The sequence below is a fragment of the Kluyveromyces lactis genome (assembly GCF_000002515.2).
Source record: "Kluyveromyces lactis strain NRRL Y-1140 chromosome D complete sequence".
Taxonomy (NCBI): Eukaryota; Fungi; Ascomycota; class Saccharomycetes; order Saccharomycetales; family Saccharomycetaceae; genus Kluyveromyces; species Kluyveromyces lactis.
Genome location: NC_006040.1, coordinates 800328 through 824149, shown reverse-complemented (window position 1 = coordinate 824149; position 23822 = coordinate 800328). Strand labels below are relative to the sequence as shown.

General features: G+C 37.9%; 13 protein-coding genes across 13 annotated transcripts; 7 read left to right on the top strand and 6 right to left on the bottom strand.

Annotated features, from left to right (window-relative positions):
* Positions 1-24: 24 nt before the first annotated feature.
* MPP10 (rRNA-processing protein MPP10) lies at positions 25-1851 on the top strand (the record flags this gene model as incomplete). The annotated part of the gene is made up of 1 exon (XM_453497.1): positions 25-1851. The coding sequence occupies one exon, from the start codon at positions 25-27 to the stop codon at positions 1849-1851; it is 1827 nt and encodes a 608-aa protein (XP_453497.1).
* Positions 1852-1950: 99 nt separating this feature from the next.
* On the bottom strand, positions 1951-3939 carry NOC3 (Noc3p; the record flags this gene model as incomplete). Its single annotated transcript, XM_453496.1, has 1 exon — positions 1951-3939. The coding sequence occupies one exon, from the start codon at positions 3937-3939 to the stop codon at positions 1951-1953; it is 1989 nt and encodes a 662-aa protein (XP_453496.1).
* Positions 3940-4332: 393 nt separating this feature from the next.
* On the top strand, positions 4333-4968 carry KLLA0_D09713g (uncharacterized protein; the record flags this gene model as incomplete). The annotated part of the gene is made up of 1 exon (XM_453495.1): positions 4333-4968. The coding sequence occupies one exon, from the start codon at positions 4333-4335 to the stop codon at positions 4966-4968; it is 636 nt and encodes a 211-aa protein (XP_453495.1).
* A 182-nt stretch (positions 4969-5150) lies between these two features.
* MRX12 (Mrx12p) lies at positions 5151-6698 on the bottom strand (the record flags this gene model as incomplete). Its single annotated transcript, XM_453494.1, has 1 exon — positions 5151-6698. The coding sequence occupies one exon, from the start codon at positions 6696-6698 to the stop codon at positions 5151-5153; it is 1548 nt and encodes a 515-aa protein (XP_453494.1).
* Positions 6699-7399: 701 nt separating this feature from the next.
* On the bottom strand, positions 7400-7807 carry KLLA0_D09669g (uncharacterized protein; the record flags this gene model as incomplete). Its single annotated transcript, XM_453493.1, has 1 exon — positions 7400-7807. One exon carries the CDS (start codon positions 7805-7807, stop codon positions 7400-7402), a length of 408 nt encoding a protein of 135 aa, XP_453493.1.
* Positions 7808-8112: 305 nt separating this feature from the next.
* GPI14 (glycosylphosphatidylinositol-alpha 1,4 mannosyltransferase I) lies at positions 8113-9321 on the top strand (the record flags this gene model as incomplete). Its single annotated transcript, XM_453492.1, has 1 exon — positions 8113-9321. The coding sequence occupies one exon, from the start codon at positions 8113-8115 to the stop codon at positions 9319-9321; it is 1209 nt and encodes a 402-aa protein (XP_453492.1).
* Positions 9322-9639: 318 nt separating this feature from the next.
* On the top strand, positions 9640-10377 carry SKI6 (exosome non-catalytic core subunit SKI6; the record flags this gene model as incomplete). The annotated part of the gene is made up of 1 exon (XM_453491.1): positions 9640-10377. One exon carries the CDS (start codon positions 9640-9642, stop codon positions 10375-10377), a length of 738 nt encoding a protein of 245 aa, XP_453491.1.
* A 76-nt stretch (positions 10378-10453) lies between these two features.
* FYV8 (Fyv8p) lies at positions 10454-12916 on the bottom strand (the record flags this gene model as incomplete). Its single annotated transcript, XM_453490.1, has 1 exon — positions 10454-12916. One exon carries the CDS (start codon positions 12914-12916, stop codon positions 10454-10456), a length of 2463 nt encoding a protein of 820 aa, XP_453490.1.
* A 363-nt stretch (positions 12917-13279) lies between these two features.
* On the bottom strand, positions 13280-14947 carry SMF2 (divalent metal ion transporter SMF2; the record flags this gene model as incomplete). The annotated part of the gene is made up of 1 exon (XM_453489.1): positions 13280-14947. The coding sequence occupies one exon, from the start codon at positions 14945-14947 to the stop codon at positions 13280-13282; it is 1668 nt and encodes a 555-aa protein (XP_453489.1).
* Positions 14948-16535: 1588 nt separating this feature from the next.
* On the top strand, positions 16536-18287 carry KAR2 (Hsp70 family ATPase KAR2; the record flags this gene model as incomplete). The annotated part of the gene is made up of 1 exon (XM_453488.1): positions 16536-18287. The coding sequence occupies one exon, from the start codon at positions 16536-16538 to the stop codon at positions 18285-18287; it is 1752 nt and encodes a 583-aa protein (XP_453488.1).
* A 787-nt stretch (positions 18288-19074) lies between these two features.
* Positions 19075-19728, bottom strand: PML1 (Pml1p; the record flags this gene model as incomplete). The annotated part of the gene is made up of 1 exon (XM_453486.1): positions 19075-19728. One exon carries the CDS (start codon positions 19726-19728, stop codon positions 19075-19077), a length of 654 nt encoding a protein of 217 aa, XP_453486.1.
* A 326-nt stretch (positions 19729-20054) lies between these two features.
* On the top strand, positions 20055-22367 carry HCA4 (RNA-dependent ATPase HCA4; the record flags this gene model as incomplete). The annotated part of the gene is made up of 1 exon (XM_453485.1): positions 20055-22367. The coding sequence occupies one exon, from the start codon at positions 20055-20057 to the stop codon at positions 22365-22367; it is 2313 nt and encodes a 770-aa protein (XP_453485.1).
* Positions 22368-22840: 473 nt separating this feature from the next.
* On the top strand, positions 22841-23812 carry CTK2 (Ctk2p; the record flags this gene model as incomplete). Its single annotated transcript, XM_453484.1, has 1 exon — positions 22841-23812. One exon carries the CDS (start codon positions 22841-22843, stop codon positions 23810-23812), a length of 972 nt encoding a protein of 323 aa, XP_453484.1.
* Positions 23813-23822: the final 10 nt, after the last annotated feature.

Below are 23822 nucleotides of genomic sequence, written 5' to 3'. Positions count from 1 at the left end.
TCACTGACCCACACATAACACAACATGAGTCAGTTTTTGGAAATTTTGAAAACTAATCCTGTTGGACTTCTTTCCCAGGATGCTCTGGAGTCCAAGGAACCACTATCGGCAGTGAAGACTTACTTTGACGAAGTCATCAATCTGAATAAAAACAATGGAAATTCAAAGACAACATTAGATGAGATAGTGGTTGATGGGCTAGATGCTAACCAGGTATGGTGGCAGTCAAAAATCATTTTAGATAATGTTCAAGGTGATATCATGGAAAAAATCGCCGAACTGAAGGTTGATAATGAGAATGATATGAGCGAGGAAAGCAGCGGAGACGAAGATGATGCCTCTAATGTTGAAAATTCCAATGAAATGTCTGCAGACGAAGCTCCAGTTTCTGAAGAGTCTGCTATTGAAGAGGAGGAGGAAGAAGCAGAAAATGAAGAGCTCGTTTTAGATGAAGAACAACAGTTCTCAGAACCAGAACCTTTAGAATTACATGAGAAGGAAGAAGATAAATTGGAAAACGAAAGTGATTCGGAACCTGATGATCAATTTGTAGAAGCACAAGAAAGTCCACAAGCGATCGAAGACAAGTTTGGTGTAAACGATCAATTTTTCAATCTAGATGAATTCAATAGACAAACACTTGAGGCTGAGAATAGAAGCCAAGATGCAGATGAAGAAGATGAGGATGACGAAGAAGTTGATTATTTCGCAGATGTTCCATCGGAGGAAGATGAAGAAGCTCTATATTACGACGATTTCTTTGATAAGCCATCTAATAAAAAATCTTCCCAGGACAGGCGGCCAGGACCTTCAAAGAAAGCAGAGGCCGAAGAGGATGAATCCTTTGACGAAAGCGAGTATGATGATGCAATGGAGGAAGCTAAGTTAGATCTTTTTGCTGACGAAGACGATGATTTTCAGGGATCAGATGAAGAAACTGCTGAACAACCATTATCTACCTTTGAACGTCAACAACTTGAGCTAAAAAGACAAATAGAATCCCTCGAAAAGGAAGCTGTTGCTGAGAAGAAATGGGCGTTAAAAGGTGAAGTAAAAGCTCGCGATAGGCCAGAAGATGCCTTGTTAACGGAAGATCTTGAGTTCGAAAGAACTGCCAAACCTGTGCCAGTTATAACAGCTGAGGTAACAGAAACTCTCGAGAATATGATCCGTAGAAGGATCAAGGAAGAAGATTTTAACGATCTACAGAGGAGGGTTATCAGCGATATTTCAGGCTACAATAATAAACCAAGATTCGAACTAAGTGATGTAAAGTCATCAAAATCACTAGCTGAAATTTATGAAGATGATTTCAAAGGTGTTACCGAGGATACTGAAATATCAGAAGAATTACAGAAAAGTCACGATGAAATTTCAGAGCTATATAAAGATTTGGTTTACAAACTAGATGCATTATCGTCAGCCCACTTCATACCTAAGCCGATAAAGAAAGATCTTGAAGTAAGAGTGCAAACCGCCGCTATTTCTATGGAAGATGCACAACCACTAACAATGTCAAGTGGTTCCACATTAGCTCCTCAGGAAATCTACAAAGTTGGTAAATCAGAGAACTCTAATGAAATAACTTTGAAGAATGGTGTGGTGATGTCCAGAGATGAACTGTCCAGAGAGGATAAAAACAGACTCCGTAGAGCTGCTAAGAGAAAGAGATCGAAGCTATCTGCGAAAAGAGCCGAACAACCTAGAAAGAAGAGTAAGACGGATGATGTTCTTAATACCTTGACTAAATCCAAGAACATAACCGTTATCGATAAAAAGGGTGCCAAAACTGATGTTAAGGGTAATATAAAGAAGGATAATGCATCTGGTAACATCAATTTCAAGTTATAGACACTGTTACAGTAAGTATATATTACTATAATTAATGCAATTGCATTGAAATGAAGGTGGTAAATAAGAGAATTCTTAATTATCTTTTTATCCCCCAAACTATTTATGTTCTTGAGATTTATGGAATAATGATCTTACACCTTTTACAACAGAAGGACTGTAATGCTTGACAAGAAGGCTATTTTCCCATATAGTTGCTGCTTCTGCATTACTTCTACTTGGTAAGTCTGTGTCGATGCGGAACTCCCCATTTCCAATTCTATCGTCTGTAGAGTATAAACCCAGTACTTCTGGATATTTGGTAGTTAGTTTATCCAAAAACTTCAGCAGTGCAATTGATGTTTTTTCTGGAGTGTGCAGCAAAGCCATGTAAATTCTCTTTGTGAACGCAGCAGCTCTTTGTTTAGTGCCAGATTTTGATCTGAAAAAGACATGATCAAGGGCTTTCAACAATAACTCTGCTTTTGTTGATACGTTAACTGATGGTTTGACGAGTTCATTATTCAAGGGGTCGGCCAACCTTAGCGATTTGTGTGAGAATTCAATATCAGCATCGAACGATAGATACGGTAGTACTGTGAATAGCGCGTCGACAAATGATGATAGATCCATTGATAATTTCATATGAGTATGATTGGAAACTAGGGAAAAGGCTGTGACGATACAAAGCAATACCTTACGCACCTCAGAAGATGATAGGTTGTCAAGCTCTGCATTAGCTATGAGTTCCTTCATGACAACCAAGAAATCACCCAAAAGATCAAAGTTAGCCATGTGCCCAAACTTCGCTAGACCTTCCAATACAGAACCAACTAGTTTGGTGATATCGGATCTCAAAATGTTCAAATAAAGCGCCAAAGTCAGTTTCAAAATTTCTGCTTGATTCCTTTCTCTTTCTTCTGCAGAGACAGCTTGTTCAGCAGCTCTCATTTCTTCTTCTATTAATTTTCTTTCCTTCCGAGCTTTCTTTTCTTTCTTAGAAAGATGTACCCTATCCTTCTTCCTTAGCTTCATTTTGAACTCTTCCTCTGTTTTAGTGTTCGGGTCGTAGTCATGAAGGATATCTAAAGAAAGAAGTACATTAATAACCGATTCATCAACGTTATAATTTCTTGTTTTAAGAACTTTAGATAAAAGTCTGATCACCTCAACTGATACGTTACCTTCTTCATCTTCATTCAAAATCCCTTCAATTGTTTTTATAGCTTTATGATAGAAAGGATCAATCGATGGGTTTGGTTTTGATATCCTTCTGATTAATATAGTCAACAACTCAGATCTAAAGTTAAAATGCATTGAACTAGATGTTAACTCGATTGCAGCGTTGGTGGCTATATTGCCCAAATTAACATTTATTGGAGTGTCATTGTTGGGTGTACGAGAAAGGCGAGCCAAAAGATCAACATAAGCCTTGTAATTAAAGACAAGATTTTCTTCAAAGCTTCTTAATCTTGCCACTTCTTTGGTTACCTTTTCTTTCTTTTCAAGTTCTGTTAGTGGTCTAATTCTATAGCCCGGAATTATGCTTTTAAAAACGGTGACCAATGCTAATATCGAGAACTTGGCAGTATTCGGATTTTTAGAGCCTGCCATTTTACGTAGACGTGTCAATGCTGCCGTATTTTCTTCGGCTTCTTCCATAATTCTTTCAACTAATTCTGCAATTGTCTCTTTTAATTCTATAATTGTTTCTTCAGTGTCTGGTACCTCGTTATCATCTTCTTCCTCTCCTGACGACGCAGCTCCATCCTTCGAATTTTCCTCCTCGTCATTTGATTCATTGTCTGCTTCATCTTCCTTAGATTTCCGGACGTCATTCCTTTGAGATTTGATGATATTCCTTTCCACTTTACCATTTCTCTTGATAGGTAAACCTTCTACGGCGTCTTCATCATCTTGACCTTTGAGAGTTCTAGGTTTAAGTTCGTAATCTTGCTCATCGTCATCCCAGGAGGATTTTGAAGGCATTCTATCGTCTACTTCAACATCCTCAGTCTGGAACAAGCCAGTCTCAAGAAGGGCATCGGCATCTTTTCTTCTCTTCGCAAGCCTTTCTTGAATCTCCTTTTGCGATCTTTTTCTACCCATTATGACAGATAGTCGAGAAACTGTATTTTTGAGAGTCCGTTAGCTTAAATTGCCTTAGTTATGTCACTGCAGTGGGTTGTCAATTACTGTTGTGTTTACCTCTGGAACCGCTTTCCCATAGTAAAATATCTGTCCGATGAGATGAATCCCAAAAATTTTTCAATAGTAAAAGATGTGTTTCTTTTTCCTGCATATCAAAACATCAAATCTGACATACATTGAAAACAAAGTTGCAATACTCATTTCAGATAGTGTCACATGAAAGTGAGACATAACAAGACTCATATACTACATTGTTTGTAGTCATTGATATTTTCTGTAGGTAACTGACATAGTTAACAGTGACAGTGACGAAATCCAGAGCCTTACAATGCTAACAACAAGTTATTTAGAATGAAAGTCATTTTGGAAAATAAAAGGTATCAAAAGGAAGCGGGCTTCCCAGAACCAAATTCCGACCAAGTGAATAAGAGCAGAGGTAGAAAGAGCAATTCTGGATTGCCAAATACCAAAGGTACCAATCCGCTAGTAGTCATAATGCAAGATTACAAAGATGGGCAGGTAACTCGAAATCCTGATAACGTTAAGATTGGACAAATCTCGGTAATAAAACAAACTGATTTCGGAGCCACTTCTGCTGGTCAGAAGATTGCATTGAAGGATTCACATACAACAGAAGCAGCTCGTAAGACTCTGGATTATACCGGACCGGCAGCATCATTGGTAAAGAACAATTTAAAACGCACAGCCTCTGCATCGGATGAACGCTGCCAACTTTTATTCAAGAACTGTAATGTTCCTGCTTCTACTCCTGAAGCAAAATGTAAGAAACAGCGTAGTGGTGATACTACCAACAAGAAGAAACTGCATAAAACCTTCAGGTTCGTTAACGTTGAAACTGAATTAAGAAATCGTGATCAGGGAAAGCCAACATTTAAGATTAAAAAACCTCCCACACTGGAACAGAAAAGTGTCAAGCAAGCCAGCCTTATGGGTCTATTTTCAAGCAAGATAGGAAAGCATCCGTAAGGTGCTACCATTTTGTGATCTCATGTCTGTAACTCAGAACTTCATAGCCAATACATAAATACGAATCAAGCATTTCTTTGGAAGTGCCAATATCACGAATAAGATATGTACATATAAATGCATATGGGTATAGTGTAAATATGTCAATGTCTGCGTATATGTGTATAACCGATGGTTTGAGATCAGAGTGACTTTAACACTCTCTCAATCTCTTTGTCCATTATTTCTGTACAATTTTTTTCCTCGATACTCTCTCCATAAAGTGTCAAAATGTTTTTAACTCGCTTCACTGCGGTTGGGCCATCTATAATCTTTTCCCTAGCAGCACCTTCAAATATAACATGGGCGAAGTCACGGTCTTTATTACGCAAAAATGCCAGAACAAGATCTTCGCAAAGCAAGGCTGCATCGGAAGTGTTCGTTATTGGACTCTTTTCCTTGCTTATGCTTTGAATGTTTTTGTTAAAGATATCCAAACTACGGTCTACATTGAATTTCGAGTTTACTAATATCAAACAGCGTAGAACATTGAGTTTATGCTCATCGCATGAGTCTGGAGGTATCAAAGACTCGGCAACTTGTAAGAATTTATCGTTAGAATGGGCAAAGCTTTGATATGCGAACGACAAAAATAACTCATACATTAATTCATCAGCATGTGATGGATGGGCCATTAAATACTCATGGTAAAACTCTAAAGCTCTTTTGGTATCACCTTTGTGCATACCTAAATATCTTAATAACATTTTGGCAAAGGATAGTTGCTTTTTATCAATCTCGGCCTGTTTGATAAAAGAAAGCATTTCTTCAAACGTCGATCCCGTACCAATTTTTGAGGCCACTAAATCACTGCTCTCGAGTCCCAAATTTTCTCCAATAGCATTGAAATCTTTGACAAACGATTCATAAGCCTGTGCTTCTTTTTCAGTAATGGGAACGGTATCATGTGTTCCGACAAGAGAAAAAAGTCTAATAAACGTATTCTGCTCTGTTTCAAACAAATCTCTCAGGTTTTTCAAATGGAGTAAAACGTATAATTGTAGGTGCGTCAGTTCTTCCGATGTTTCCGGAATATCGAGTTGCAATGGGATGATTTCAAATACCTTAGGTAATACGACAGAAGTATTTGAGAGAATAATGTTTTCAATTAATTTGTTCCAAACTTCATGACTGATCTTGGGTTTATCTCTAATGAGATTGATTATATGGATACTGCGTGCAACATCTGTGACTGTCATTACTTTTTTGCCATCTCTAATGTCGATTGGATCAAAGTTGACCAAGCGATTTAAAACTGTTATCAAAGCATCATCTGAAAGCTTTACGGTACTAAAGTTCTCTTCAAAATACTCCCATGAACTTTTAACTCTTCCTGGGTTATTTTCAAGTACTTGAATAAAAGCTGGTACAGACAAAGGTCCTGATATCTGCTCCAATTCTTTTAGGTGTATAGCGGCAACAGCGAAATCAAATTTTGTCAGTTCTTCGATTAACTTATTATGTACTTGAATTCTCTGATTTGGTGTCAAGTCACCCTGCTTTAAAATATTTTTGAAAGTAGCAGAAAGCTCATACGGTTCCAAAGAATACAATGCTTTGTTGTTTCTAAAGCTTTCCGGAACGGACTCAAGGGTTAATACCCTTTCCAACGATTCGCTCCATGGTTTCTTTATCAGCTTGTCAAACACCCGGGAGCTTGAACAAAATTGTCTTCTTACAAGGTATGACATGTCAGCTATAAGGGCAGACTCTGGATGCTATACGATATGAAAGTGGATGTGTCTCCAAAGAACTAACTAATGTTGATCCGATTCAATCTTAATTCATTTTAAAAGATGAGCACATTACTTTACGAGATGAGATCAGTGGTTACCCGGATTATTAAACCCTCAATACATTAAGTAGGTGTTACCAATACTATGATAGAATAGCATCAACCTGTTAAGAAACACATCAACAAGCTGCATTCCTGGCTTTAAGTAACCCCGGACAATGGGTTCGAATCTTGCGATATATATATATATATATATATATATATATATTGTACTTATTTACAAGATAATTTTTGAATATCCGTCATTAGATCAACCTGAATTCTACAAACTGCGGAAACTTTCAATATGGATTCAGGGGTATGTAATTCACTGACAATGAATTACAGGAGCTTTCTTATCAAAAATAATTGAATTGTGAGCATCTTAGAGATCAGATCACTTCTTATCCGAAATAAGCTGCTACTGGCAAAAGAATATAGTTTGTGTTTCAGAAGAAGGGAGACAAATAGGTATCGGAGTTTTCGTAATTTCTAGTTGCTTCGTCCAGGTGATGTGGATTGAATTAAATCGTCGAGTCATATCAAATATTAAAGTGTTTTAAAGACCTTGCCTTACAAAGGTAGTCCTATGTGAGCCTTCTTTACTTCTAGAAAGACTCATACCTTGTCGGTGTGATTTGAGCTTTGATCAGAAAGTGCGGCAGAGCTCCTACCTCTTCCTTTCAGTCCTGTAGAACTCTCATAACCTTTAAGTTGTTTTTGAAACTCAACCTCTAAGGCGTAATAGTTTGTCAGTTTCTCCAGTGAATTTGACTTCTTGACTAGTTCCACGTTTTCCGCCAATCCTTTGGTCTCTTCCTTTTGTCTAACTAAACCTCCCATTACAGGCACATCCTTCGCTTGCTCCCATGGCTTCAACCGTGGTTTCAAGTGATGCTCTGTAGCCAAAGATTGGTCTAGTATGATATCTGGGACATCCACTACGTTTGGGACTGGTTTGTTATTAACAATGATATCCATCAACTCATCATAAGAGAGCTCGGTGGCTTCCTCCTTATTCTCCATGATTTAATTAAAATAGTTCCACTTTGGTGGATCCTAGTGAAAAGTAGGCAAAACTTTCAAACCAACTGCGCTCCTTGACGATTTAGGTGTTCTCTTCATCGGTTTCCCATCTTACTTATAATCATCTTTGATTCTCCGAGAAACCTTTAAGTGACTTTATATTTAAATTGTACTTTTTCAACATAATGCCATGATTTTGGCATTACATACCAACCTTGGGGAACCACATTTCGAACAATAAAATCATATCTGAAGATCATAACGACTGCTTGCTTGCTTGAAGCCCGCCATTTTACTAACAGGAAATGCATAGAAAAGTAATCTTATTATTAACAGTCTCTTTACTACTTCGAATTGGATTCTTTTCTTACGGTATTTTCCAAGACTCGCATTTTGACGTTAAATATACTGATATCGATTACTTTGTCTTTCATGATGCAGCTGGTTACGTTAACAATGGACAATCCCCTTATTTGCGTGATACATACAGGTACACACCTTTATTGAGCTTCTTGTTACTACCCAATTATTATCTAAAGTGGATTCATATGGGGAAAGTCTTCTTTGTTTTATTTGATCTCATTACAGGTGTGATGATCATAAAACTATTACAAGGTTCATGTCAATTGACAAAACAGCTAATTCTAGCTTCTATTTGGTTATTGAACCCGATTGTTATAACGATAAGTACTCGAGGAAACGCTGAATCGGTTTTATGTTTTTTGATCATATGTGCTTTATACTTTTTGAAAAGAGACAGGTTACTTATTTCAGGACTTTTCTATGGGTTATCGATTCATTTCAAGATCTATCCGATAATCTATGCGCTACCGATCGGAATATATCTCTTGTTGTCGAGTCACAATAGAAACTGCATTTGGCGATTGTTCATGATAGGGATATCGACGCTAATCGGCATAACTGCGCCGACGTATTTCATGTACAAGCTTTACGGGAGCGAATTTATCGAACACTCGTACATGTACCATCTCACGAGAACAGACCACAGACACAATTTTTCGATTTGGAACCTGGTCTTACTCTTAGAATCTGCTGGTATTCATCTTTCCCAATCTATCGAACTATCTAAGCTGGCATTCGTTCCTCAATTGACACTATGTGCAGTACTACCTTATCTATTGTGGAAATCACAGACGTTCGAAAATTTAATGAATGTCCTATTCGTACAAACATACGCATTCGTTACTTTCAATAAAGTATGCACTTCTCAATATTTCATTTGGTATTTGGTATTATCCCCATTTTATTTCGCAAATACAACCATTACATGGAGAAAAGGTGTGGTCTGTATATTTTTATGGATATTGTCTCAAGCCGTATGGCTTTCACAAGCATATCTACTTGAATTCAAAGGCCAAAATGTATTTTTCCCCAACTTATTCTTTGGCAATATAGTGTTTTTCCTCATCAACGTCTATCTACTCGGTGTCTTTATCACTGACATCAAATCCAGAACGTCATTCCAAGACAATCAACATAAGAAGAATATATAATTTTAACTTAGCATATACTGTAGCGTACTGTGACATTTTCAAAGCCACGATCGAAGTCCTGACGAGTATTTTGATGTTCCATTCCGTTCATCCAATTTCATATCCGTTGTCAGATTCACTCGCTGCTGTTTTCTTCATACTGATTATTGAAATAGAATTTGAAAAAAAAAAAGTATTCAAGTTTTGAATCTTACAAGTGAAATATGAGCTCATCGACATCTACTAGAAGAAGTACATTCAAAGCAGAGGCTGTCAGATTGAAATTAGCCCCTCCAGCTAGCGTGTAGGAAAACCCACTTTAACTAACAGAGTAACATAATGTCACGTTTTGAAATATATTCTCCAGAGGGATTGCGTGTCGATGGTCGTCGTTGGAATGAGCTAAGAAGTTTCAACTGTTCCATCAACACTCACCCGAATGCTGCAGATGGATCCTCGTACTTGGAACAAGGTAACAATAAGATTATCACATTAGTTGCTGGTCCTCAAGAACCATCCTCGAGGTCACAAGTCAATACGAAACAAGCTACTTTATCCGTTACTATTAACTTAACGAAGTTTGCCAAGATGGAAAGAAGCAAATCAAGCCATAAGAATGAAAGAAGAACCTTAGAATGGCAAGCTTCGTTAGTGCGTACATTTGAAAAGAACTTGATGCTTCATCTCTATCCTCGTACGTCAATTGACGTTCAAGTTCATGCTCTACAGTTAGATGGTGGGATTCTTGGGGCAATGCTTAATGGAATAACATTGGCTCTGATAGATGCTGGTATCGCAATGTATGATTTTGTAAGCGGGGTTTCAGTGGGACTTTATGATACTACACCACTACTAGACCTTAACTCGCTTGAGGAAAATGCAATGAGCAGTGTTACCATAGGCACAATTGGTAAATCAGAAAAATTATCTTTATTAATGGTGGAAGATAAAGTGCCTTTGGATAGACTTGAGAGTGTCATGGCCATCGGAATAGCAGGCACTCACAGAATTAGAGATTTAATGGATAAGGAGCTTAGAAAGCATGGAAAAACAAGAGTTGAAAACTCTTCGAATTGATTTTTAAACCATTAATTATAAACTTCACATAACATGTAAACATAAATGCATTCTACAATTCGGATCTTGCCTTTAACTACAATTTTTTACCTATAGATGAGAATAACCCCTTAGATTTTTCTCTCATGCTGCTAGAAAACATCTTCTTCTTCAAATGTGTAACATTTTGGTTCACCGTATTTGCGACGCTGTTCTTTTTACTCAAAATATCCGCTTGAGCATAAGCATCTTGAACATGTTTATTGACTTTGTAGTCTTTGAAGATAAAATCCTTATCAGATGTGGTAGAAGACTTCAAAGCATATTGGATCCAGCTCTGGAGTCCGGAGTCATATTCTTTTAATTGTTCCTTGTAATTGTTTAATTTTTTTAGTTTTTGGGAGTGAAGCTCATTACTGCTTAAAAGCTTGACCAAGTCTAGATTCGGGACAGTTGACTGGTGAACCACTGATGGAATTTCATCTCCTTCAGAACTGAATGCTTCTTTTAATTTTGATTCACCTTTTGGAGCTTCACCGTTCACGTGTTTGAATATAGTATCGTTACTAGAAACGTAGTCAGTAGATTCATTGGTAATTTGTATGTTCGTAGGGAGAGCCGGAGCAGATGCATTATTGGCAATCAGAGCAGGAACGTTATATATGGTTTGATTGTCATAAATTGTTTTAGTGTCAGCAATCGTCTTGAGGTCGTCATCATCTGATGCAACGTCATGTGGAAAAGCATTAAATTGACTTTCTCCGTCTGATGCTACCGATGAATTGCGTTGAATATTGGATGTTGTGTTTTTGTTCACTTCAACAATTTCCCCGTCCTCATTTACGGTGTATCCTTCGGGAGGATTGTTGATATCGATGGTCTCAGTAACAAAACCAGATCGGAATGCATCGGTGTCTGGTTTCCACTTGCCTAGATTGATTGACTCCCTGGTTGAGAATGCTAATTTCTGTGGGCCGTCTTCCTCGTCTTCAGAGCTGTCAGAATATCCTCCGACGTCATTTTCAGAATTCTGATCTGGAACGTCCGATTGGGTTATAGAGGATTGACTCAATCGTTTCGTTACGCTCTCCGTTATCGAATTAACATCGCTATCAGCTGTCAGTCCATCTGTATCGTTGTTATTCAATGTATGCCTATCTGAATCGTCGATTTCCTTGTCCTCATCAACCATCGCAGCGAAATAGCCACTTTTAGTGACTTCTAAATCTCCATCCTCATCAGTATAATCTATGTCATCATCGCTTGAATCGAGAACAGAGTTCCTGACAGGGTTTCTGAATTTAAAAGATTCTGCAGAATGAACAACATACTGTCCCAGGCTAACTTCGGAAATAGCACGTTCCTTCTCTTCGCCAGAAGACTCTGATGAATACCCGTCGTGATATGACAGGTCTGTTTTGGATGTTTTACGAAGCTTTACAGGCGACGCATTGTCTTTCATCAAACTTGGTTCTGAACCATAACCATTTAGCAGTGAATCAGAATCATTGCTGTCTCCTTCTTTTGAGTGTTGAATAGACAACTGGGATTCTGACGGAAGACTATTAATAGAACTTGGAGGCATCTCTTCTTTATCTTGACTTCCAATTGATTCTGGATGACTGTCTGATTTGGACCAGTTATCTTCATCTACCGCGTCTTTACTGCCTTTGTCATCTGAAATTGCAACATCACCCTGTATTCTAGAAGGAATTTCAGTTGTTGGGTCAATCATTTCGTCTTGCAACTCCACTGATATTTGGCTAGTTTCTACTTCAGAAGCAGCATTCTTGAAAAGTTCTACTTCGGTATCATCTCCTTTAAGGGGTTCTTCCTCTGCACTGACTATCTTGAAAGGTTCCACTTCAACATCAGCTCTTTTAACCGACTCTGCTTCAGAATCATCTCCCTTAAAGGATTCTTCCCCAACATTCACAATCTGGACAGGTTCAACTTCAACCTTAGCTCTCTTAACTGATTCTGCTACAGACTCAACTTCACTAACCGATTCTGCTTTCGCATTATCTGTTTTGTTAATCTCCGTAGCAGATTCAGCTAGCTTGGCCGATTCTATATCACTTTTAACAGATTCTCTGTCATCCGTATCTTCATCGTTTACGTATGCGGCAAAATAGCCAGTCTTCGATACCTTCAATTCTGCATCATCTTCATCCTCTGGATCACTGGTATTGTTAACGTCCTCATCTTTTGCAGTCATCTCTTGAGATATTTGATGCATTAGAGAATCTAGATCATCATTGACAGATTTATTTCCTGATCTTACAGATGTATTCAGAGAGTCAGATCTTAGGCAGGTGCCAATTGATGGATCAGGTGAGCTAGATTTTGCAATGTTGTTAGATTCAGGAATATTTACCTGTGGTAGTTGCGGAATATTATTCGTTAGGCCCTCATCCTCAGAATTAGATGAATAGGCATCCCAATCAGCACCGTCATAGTTTGCCTTTGACGCGCTAACCCATCTCTGGGACTTATGCCTAGTAATGTTATCACTCATTTTCGCGTTATCCTGATAGTGTTGCCTTGCTATGTCGTCCATAAAAGAATCCTCTTGATGTCCTTAACTTTCATTAAAGTGGCTTAAACTTAATCCCAAGGTTTTTGTTTATTATTTAATTTACTTTTCTTAAAAGAATGATCTAAATTGACACGAAGATCACAAGAAATTTACCTTGAAACGCAGATTTGAAAAATAAATGTGTCAGAGACAGGTCAAATCTTTTAAAGTAAGGTACCATGATGGATGATGTATATTAAAACAAATATGGTAAGCTTCCTCGATGAAAATACTGGTGGAGTAATGTTGCCAGTAATAATACGTACAGTATGTGAAATTTGACTAATATTCTATGCATTTATATATATATATCTTTTAATTTTTAGTATGAAAGAAATAATCACTCTACAAATGGACGTCCTGACCGTTAGCAAAAGATATTAGTAAATAGAAATTCAAACCGGAGATGAAGATCCATACAATGACAGCAACAACCGTAGTGAAAATGCTGTTACTGAAATCTTTGTAATGAACAGACTCATCTGATAGAGGTTCAGGGGAATTAATTAGATGAGCGTCCACCTCATCATCAGTATCATGAGCAATAACGGTAGCATCATCTGTGGCTAAGTTACTGGAAGACAAATTCTGTAATGCAAATAAGTTTGACGGTTCTTGAGAACAATCTATAGCCCAAGGAACTCTCATAATGTTTTTATTACTAGTGAAGTAAATCAATGGAGCACTCACAAATGGTAATAGTAACGAGAGAACCACCTGTGAGGCATTGAGAGCCCCTGATAAACCGTTTCTACCGGCCACCAATACTAAAATCAAACATGGTGTTATAGCAACAACACGCGTCAATGCACGCCTTAATGCTGGAGCAACAGTCCAATTTAAGAATCCTTCCGAGACCATTTGTCCACTTAGAGTACACACAATACCTGCAGATTGCCCAGAGAATAGTAAGGCCAAGACAAAAATTGTACCAGCAGTCTTTGAAAGAGTTTCTGATAATAGATTATAGATGGAGAAAAGATCTGCTTCGTGCGCATTGTTTGAAGTTACCCCGTATAGAGTGGCACCAGCTACAATTAGGATCGAACAGTTAACAAATAGGGCAACAGTAAATAATGAAACCAATAATTCAGCCATTGTGTAATTTAATGTGTCGTGGATTGCATCGATAGAAGGTTTGTAATTATCATGGTTATTATCTTCATCATTTTGTGATGGAATGTAATGTCCCTGTTTGATGTCGTAATCCCTTAATCTTGGTTGAACAACACCTGATCCGAGGTATAAGCTATGGGGCATAACTGTAGCTCCAAGAATTGCCAAACTTAGATACAAACCATCACTCTCGAAAACAGCTTTTGACGGTAGGAATCCCTTAAACACTTCACCTACAGAGTCGATGTGGACGGAGAATAACTCGATTGCGAAACAAACCACTGTTGCAAACACGAGTAACGAAACAAAGGCTTCGAACCACCGTACAAGTTTCAAGGATCCATTAGGCTTGTATGCCAATAACACAACCAAGACATCCACTACTGTTAAAATGACACCTAGTGGCAACGGGATCTTGAAAAGGATGTTCAAGGAGATTGCTGTACCAACCACTTCCGCAAGATCAGTAGCAATAATCGCCACTTCAGCTAGCACGTATAGAACCAAATTGAGGGTCGGAGGTAAATGTTTTTTACAATTTTGAGCCAAATCTAATCCGGTGACGGCACCTAACTTAGCACATAAGCATTGCCAAAATGCTGCTAGAATATTGGTGACCAGAACAGAGAATAAAAGTTTATATCTGTGCGCAGAACCTGCTGCCACAGCGGTACTGAAATTCCCCGGGTCCATGTATGAAACGGAAACCATTAATCCGGGACCCACAAACCTGGCATACTTCTTCAATATACGAACGCAGTTTTGGAATGTTTTAACGTAAGTCGGAGTATCAGTATCTCCTTCATGAACGAACGCATTATATTGCTGGTCATTGGTGTTCCATGCAGAAGACCCATCACTACCTGCAACCTTTTTAAACTGAAGAGAAGAAGACATGCGGGGTTATACTTGGGTAATATATTTTTTTTTTTTTGATTGTATTTATCAGAAGACAGTACACGTTCAGCGAAGTAGGTCCAGATGGTGAGTATATCACTTTCTTATATTTTGATAATGGTGCGGGGAACAAAAAAGAATGGATTGAAGACCTGTACTTGGAATGTGTCCGTCACACTAGCACAGCAGTTTTGAAATCGGTAGTGAACTCAAAAAGATGGTTAAGCAATAAAGTGCAATTAACTGTTTTCAGAAAAGCCAAACTAGACACACTTGAACTTTTCAGTAGGTTTCAATGAAAAGACTAGGCAAAGAAACTGAATAGGTGCAACTAATAAAAAATCGAGCCAGAAAACCAGGTTTCTTTGAACACACCAACACACCCTTATTGATAATAGTATGATGAAAACAGAATGGTCTAGATCGAAAATATCAGCTTCAAATTAATGGAATGCTAGTGGTATAAAAGGATTGCAAATCTCACACATCATGTTGAGTATTAAATATTGATGAAGTGAACAATTGAAACTGTAAGCATAATTTTTATATATATTTTCCAAGTACCTCTTTAATCCCAAAGAAAAAAAAAAGACAGTTAAAATTTCAGATCATTTAAGCCTGTATGAAAAATGAATTGCGAGATAAAGGTGAAAGTGACTGCATAGTTTTCATGCCGGGTTTGAAAAATTCAGCCAAGACGAATCATGTGAACGTTGCTGGTATCCTTGTTATCATACGTCCTCCACAGTACCCAATTCAGAGCAGCTATCGGTATACACATATAGACTTGTTTATATTTCGACATCAGGCACCGTGGCCGAGGCTAAATGTAAGGGTAACGGGTCCCGGAGCATTATGTCAAGACACATAACTTCAAGGTTTCCATATCACGTGCGGTAAAATAAGCCATATGAAATATATGTTACCCGTCCTAAGACCTTTTGTCCAAATAGAACGTCATGGAAGCATTTTCACTCAGTTTTCCAAGGACAGTAATGTATGCGCCAGCTCGATAATACATCATTATATTCTTTCCAAAACCCTATGCTCGTCCAATCTTGACACTGTGTGATCTACATTTGATGATCCCAAAATATCATGCCAACTGCATGGATAAACGTGACGTTAGTGCAGGTACTCAGGGACTGAAGGCAGGGTATAATGGACACATCACCGTTAGGAACAAACATATCTCATTCTGTGCGGACATTGTCTGTCTAAGATCTCAAAAGAAAAAAAAAATGAAATAAATGGTTTACGTGTCAAAATGACTTTTCTTCTTGTTCTTCTCTTCCGTGAATTTTCATCGATTTTCGAGGAAAATCTTGGTGGAAATATGAAGAAACACGTATATATCACAGTTACGTATATATATAAAGGACAGGTATAATTTCCAAAACCTATAATAATTCTTCTCGTTTATTTAAGTATAGACACATAAGTATTCATTTTATTTCTTGTTCGTTCAAATTTTGAAGGTTGATAAAACTATCAGTGTTTTACTCAGAAAGCAAAATCAATCAATCCAAGTCTGGTTCAGTTTTTACTAGTTTCAAGTTAGTAATAGTAAGATCAACCAAAGATCATTATGTTTTCTGCCAGGAAAAGTTCAGTTGGATGGCTAGTGTCGTCACTAGCCGTGTTTTATGTGCTTTTGGCCGTTATAATGCCAATTGCCCTAACGGGCTCTCAGTCCTCGCGAGTTGTAGCTCGTGCTGCTGAAGATCACGAAGATTATGGTACCGTTATTGGTATCGATTTGGGTACCACATATTCTTGTGTTGCTGTGATGAAAAATGGTAAAACTGAAATCCTAGCCAATGAGCAAGGTAACAGAATTACTCCATCTTACGTTTCATTCACTGACGATGAAAGATTGATCGGTGATGCTGCTAAGAACCAAGCTGCATCTAATCCAAAGAACACCATTTTTGATATCAAGAGATTGATTGGTCTACAATACAACGATCCAACGGTTCAAAGAGATATCAAGCATTTGCCATATACTGTGGTTAACAAGGGCAATAAGCCATATGTTGAAGTTACTGTGAAGGGTGAAAAGAAAGAATTCACTCCAGAAGAAGTCTCTGGTATGATTTTGGGTAAGATGAAGCAAATCGCTGAAGACTACTTGGGTAAGAAAGTTACTCATGCGGTTGTCACTGTACCTGCTTACTTTAACGATGCTCAAAGACAAGCCACTAAGGACGCAGGTGCCATTGCTGGTTTGAACATTTTGAGAATCGTTAACGAACCTACCGCTGCAGCCATTGCTTATGGTTTAGATAAGACAGAAGACGAACACCAAATTATTGTCTATGATTTGGGTGGTGGTACCTTCGATGTATCTTTGTTGTCTATTGAAAATGGTGTCTTTGAAGTTCAAGCTACCGCTGGTGACACTCATTTAGGTGGTGAAGATTTCGACTACAAATTAGTCCGTCACTTTGCTCAGCTGTTCCAAAAGAAGCATGACTTGGACGTCACCAAGAATGATAAAGCCATGGCTAAGTTAAAAAGAGAAGCTGAAAAAGCCAAGCGTTCTTTGTCTAGTCAAACTTCTACCCGTATTGAAATAGACTCTTTCTTCAACGGTATTGATTTCTCTGAAACATTGACTAGGGCTAAATTCGAAGAATTAAACTTGGCTCTATTCAAGAAGACTTTGAAGCCAGTAGAAAAGGTTTTGAAGGATTCTGGTCTACAAAAGGAAGATATCGATGACATCGTCTTAGTCGGTGGTTCTACAAGAATTCCAAAGGTTCAACAACTATTGGAGAAGTTCTTTAACGGTAAGAAGGCTTCCAAGGGTATCAACCCAGATGAAGCCGTTGCATACGGTGCTGCTGTACAAGCTGGTGTTTTATCTGGTGAAGAAGGTGTCGAAGATATCGTCTTGTTAGACGTTAATGCCTTGACTTTGGGTATTGAAACCACTGGTGGTGTCATGACTCCATTGATCAAGAGAAACACTGCAATTCCAACCAAAAAATCTCAAATTTTCTCTACTGCAGTTGACAACCAAAAGGCTGTTAGAATTCAAGTTTACGAAGGTGAAAGAGCTATGGTTAAGGATAACAACTTATTGGGTAATTTCGAGCTAAGTGATATTAGAGCAGCCCCAAGAGGTGTTCCACAAATTGAGGTCACATTTGCTTTGGATGCTAATGGTATCCTAACCGTTTCTGCCACCGATAAAGACACTGGTAAGTCCGAATCTATTACCATTGCCAATGACAAGGGTAGATTGTCTCAGGATGATATCGACAGAATGGTCGAAGAAGCTGAAAAGTATGCAGCTGAAGATGCCAAATTCAAGGCTAAGAGCGAAGCTCGTTAACACATTTGAAAACTTTGTTCACTACGTGAAGAATTCTGTTAACGGTGAATTGGCCGAAATCATGGATGAAGATGACAAGGAAACCGTTTTAGACAATGTCAATGAATCCTTAGAATGGTTGGAAGACAACTCTGATGTCGCTGAAGCTGAAGATTTCGAAGAAAAGATGGCTTCATTCAAGGAATCCGTGGAACCAATTTTGGCTAAGGCTTCTGCATCTCAAGGCTCTACTTCAGGAGAGGGATTCGAAGATGAAGATGACGACGACTATTTTGATGACGAATTATAATCACCTTCAATACTCCGAAAACAATGGGAGACTATAAACTCAACTGAAAGAAAAAAAATAACGAATTCAACAATGCTTGTTTTCTTCCGTCCTGCGAATGAAGTCACATCCGAAAGCAAAACTTTAGTTTACTTTGCAATCTTTCAATTTCCAAATCTGTATTGTCTTGCGCATGTCATTTCTATATTTGACAAGCTCTGATGCTGACCCGTATGTCTGGAACAACACAACTGCGGAAAGTTCCATTGACTTGTACGCAACGAGAAGAATAAAGCAGCAAAAAAAAAAAAAAGAAAAAGTTCTTGTTTAACATATTTAAAACGAGTCCAACTACCTCTTCCATTCTCTAGCATACATCGATATTGATTTATCTTTTTCTCACATAGTTTTGTAATGTATAGAAATTACATTTCCGATTTTATAAAATACAAATAATATAAGGTTTCAAGAAATCGATTCTCAAGAAGGACTTGTACATGAAAAATACAAAAGAATAGATCATACGGCTAGGAAAATGAGCTCATAATCTGAATCATTTGGATCTTCAGATACGTGTATAATATCAGAGCTCTTTAACTCGATATACCGGGCGCTAGGAACGGCTGAATCATTCAAACACGTACCGTTGGAAGAATCAAGATCAATCAAGTATGGAATTAAAGATTCACCGACTTGTCGGAATTGTACGGCACAATGTTCTTTCGAACAGCTTTCCTCTTGGATTGGGATATCAGCAAGAATAATTTCCTCTCCATCAGATTCGAAGCGTCGTAGACTCTGACCTAATCCTCTACCGATAATATAGCAACTTTTATCATGCAACTTAGTTTTACTTACTTCACCCTTGACGCCCTTCCTATACACAACAAGCTCATAACGAATTTGATCCCACTTAGGTACTTTTAGCTTTTTATAGAAATCGTGGGGTGATATCGCATCTTTGGGCTCTACATGCTTAAGTTGTATGCCTTTTTTCTGGTGGCTTTCCAGTTCCAATAATCCTGATGGCTCAAATATAGGCAAGATTACTTTTTTTTGGGCACCTTCATAGCGGCTTCTTTTCGTTTCGTGATCGTATCGATATCTGCTACCTTCACGTTTGATGCTCATTCTTTTGGCGCCGTTGCTTCCATAGATGACGGTATATTCCATATATCTTACATATTTATTCCATATATTGTGCAATTCACAATATAAGGTTCATCTGTCATTTCATCGCTTTTCATGTTGTAGGAAAAAAGAAATAGAAAAGAAAATTTTTGGTAAATAGAAGAGCTCATCTCATCTCATCTCATCTAGATAGAGGTTCGAACCTCAACCTCAAGGAAAAGTAGTTTACTTTGTCTTTGAGCGGTATCATTAATCGACCTATAGAGAAGTTGATTAAAGTAGCAAACTGGTGCATTTAATCATTTAACTAAACGTTTAATCAACTGTGCCAATATAACTTATAATTGGTTTGCAAAGAGCATTTAAAGATGGCCAAGAAACAAAAGCATAATACCCAGCAGCGTAAGCTGATTCGTGAAAGAGACAGCCAGAAGATCAAAGATCTTGAAACTAAGGTTGAAGAATATAACCCGAAAATTGCTAAGGCTAATTTGTTTCAAGATTTACCCATTAGTGAACAAACTCTAAAAGGGTTGAAAGAAGCAGCATTTATCAAATTAACCGAGATTCAGCGCGAGTCCATACCTCTCTCCTTGAAAGGCCACGATGTATTAGGCGCTGCCAAGACAGGTTCTGGTAAGACTCTAGCATTTTTGATCCCTGTTATCGAAAAGTTATACAGAGAGAAGTGGACAGACATGGATGGGCTAGGTGCATTGATCATCTCCCCAACAAGAGAATTGGCCATGCAAATATATGAAGTGTTAAGTAAAATTGGTAAGCACACTACCTTCTCCGCCGGTTTGGTTATTGGTGGTAAAGATGTTACTTTTGAGAAAGAGAGAATTTCGAGAATTAACATTCTAATAGGAACACCAGGCAGAATCTTACAGCATATGGATCAAGCCGTTGGATTCAATACTTCAAATTTACAGTTGTTAGTACTCGATGAAGCCGACAGATGTCTAGATATGGGTTTCAAGAGAACCCTTGATGCCATTATTAATAATTTGCCTGCTTCAAGACAAACACTTTTGTTTTCAGCTACTCAATCACAAAGTTTGGATGACTTGGCTAGATTATCTTTGACAGATTACAAACAGGTAGGAACGATGGAAGTTTTAAATGCTAATAGTTCATCTGCGACTCCAGAATCTTTACAGCAGTCATATATCGAAGTGCCACTACCTGACAAACTTGACATTCTGTTCAGTTTCATAAAATCGCATTTAAAGTCTAAGTTAATTGTGTTTCTATCAAGCTCTAAACAGGTGCATTTTGTTTATGAAACTTTCAGGAAATTACAACCTGGTATATCTTTGATGCACTTGCATGGTAGACAAAAGCAAACGGCGAGAACTGAGACGCTGGATAAGTTCAGCAGAGCGCAACATGTCTGTCTATTCTCAACTGATGTGGTTGCTAGAGGTATTGATTTCCCATCTGTTGATTGGGTGATCCAGGTTGATTGTCCTGAGGATGTCGATACATATATCCACAGAGTTGGAAGAGCAGCCAGATTCGGTAAAGAAGGTAAGTCACTCATTATGTTAACACCAGAGGAAGAGGAGGGATTCTTGAAAAGATTAAAAACTAAAAACATTGAGCCCAGTAGACTAAATATCAAACAATCAAAAAAGAAATCTATCAAACCTCAGTTACAATCACTCCTTTTCAAAGATCCCGAATTGAAATATCTAGGCCAAAAGGCTTTCATTTCTTATGTTAGATCGATATACATTCAAAAAGACAAAGAAGTCTTCCATTTCGACAAAATACCATTGGAACAATTTGCTAACTCTTTAGGTTTACCAGGTGCTCCAAAGATCAAGATGAGGGGAATGAAATCGATAGAGAAGGCAAAGGAGTTGAAAAATACATCAAGACAGCTCCTAACCCTAGCAAAGGCAAATGATGAAGGTGATGTGATTAAAGAAAACAAACCTGAAGTGAGGACCAGATATGACAAGATGTTCGAACGGAAAAACCAAACTGTGCTAAGTGAGCACTATCTGAATGTCACCAAAGCACAAGCTCATGATGATGAGGATGAAGATTTCATCATGGTTAAACGTCAAGACCATGAGTTGAATGAAGCTGAATTACCTGAACTTCTTGTTCCAACATCTAAGAGAGCCCAAAAGAAAGCATTATCAAGGAAGGCAACATTAGCATCTAATGGTAACCCAACCAAAGTCAAATTTGACGATGATGGTAAAGCTCATCCTGTTTACGAATTAGAAGATGAACAAGATTTCCGTCAAAATGGTAACTCAGAGAAGCAAAAAGAAGAGTTCTTGTCTAAGGAGGCAGAGCTTATGGCAAAGGTTGATGTAGAAGATAAACAGGTTGCAAAAGAGAAAAGGCAAGAAAAGAAACGTAAGAGACTAGAAGCAATGAGAAAAGAAATGGAAGCTGATATGGAGGATAGTGATTATGAGGATGAACCAGTAGCATACCTTGGAACTGGGAACCTAAGTGACGATATGCAATCTGGAGCTGACACTGAAGACGATTCTCAAGATGAAAGGCAACCAAGAAAAAAGAGCAAATATGCTGATTCCAGTGAAGATGAGGAAGAGGAAGAAAGAACTACTGAACGTGATAGAATTATCGAAGTGGAAGAGCCACAGACTCTTGAAGATTTGGAATCTCTAACAGCAAATTTGATTGGATCTTAGATTCATCAACTGCTTGACTTATTTAATCATGTATAAAAATAGACGATAACCTTGCATTCCAATAATAGGATAACATCTCCCTTTTAGGATTACGACAATACACTTGAATAATTTATTGCCTCATCAAAGTAGCTCTGGCATTTACCGACTTGCTTCGTGATTCAAAGCATTTCACCCACAGACCTTCCAAAGATCAAAACGTTTAAAATGACATGTTACTTGAAGGGAAATTTCATTCAAAAAGTTTTGTTTTAAACCTGTTCTGCGAATGAAAAATTAAAATGAAATAAGAATAGCTTTTGTATGTGTAGTATTATAGAAAGAAGCAAAAGTTGTCGTTTCTAAACGATAAGAGTTCTATTCTATCCAAAGTTGGTGTCAAATATAAGAAAACCCCAATATACCTGTATTAGATAGGCTGTGATTAGTGAGGGTAGAATTTCGTGGGTTTTAGTTCCAATTACTACTCTGCAATGTCGAATCAAAGTGACTTAATTTTATCCAGACCGTATCTTACTAAATCACAACTACAGAAATCCCAGAAATATAACATTCCTGATCGCCGAACATATAACCAAAAGAGGATATTGGTGTTCAAATATTTATGCCAATTATGTGTTCACCTCAAATTACCAAGGAAAGTTTTGGAAGCGACAATGTACTTTTATCACAGATATCATGCATTCAATAAATTCGAGACCGAAATGTGTTATGATGTTGGAACGAGTTGTTTATTTTTAAGTTGTAAACAGGTTGAAACGTTTAAGAGATTAGGGGAGGTGTGCAGTACGGCATTAAAGATTCGTAATGTACCTCGTGTAACGCCGGATATGGTTGATGCTTTTAAAAAGAGAGTGATGCAAATGGAGCTACGAGTATTAGAAACTTGCTCCTTTGATTACAGAGTCAACAACGAAGTGCACATAGATGAGTTTATAGTCAAAATTGGCCGTGAACTCTCATTACCTTACAGCTGTTGTCGACTGGCATGGCTTATAGCCTTCGATGTATTAAAACTCGAATTGCTCATTACCGTCCCACCTCATACCATAGCATTGGCGGTATTGAAACTTGCATGTGAACTACTTAATGAAACAAAATGGCCCAATGTTCGATATAATTTATTTGAAACGGATGCGGCTTCTTTTCATGAAGCGTATTTCGATATTCTAAATTTTTATATCAATGTCTTCGATGCATGTGATTTAAAAGACCATGAAACTGTCAAATCTTTAAACCTAAAGATTGAAACATTCATTGAAATAAAAAAGACCGCTGGCCCTGAGCAGGGACTAAAGGTTGATCCAATAGCATTAGATAAAGACGATTACGTGTCAAAGGAACGGAACTTTGCTGTGAAAGAAAGAAGATATGTTTTGAACCAGAACTCTCTTCAAGAAGAATCGATATCTACCAAAAAAAGATCTATCAGTGAGGTTGAATGAGATCTTCATA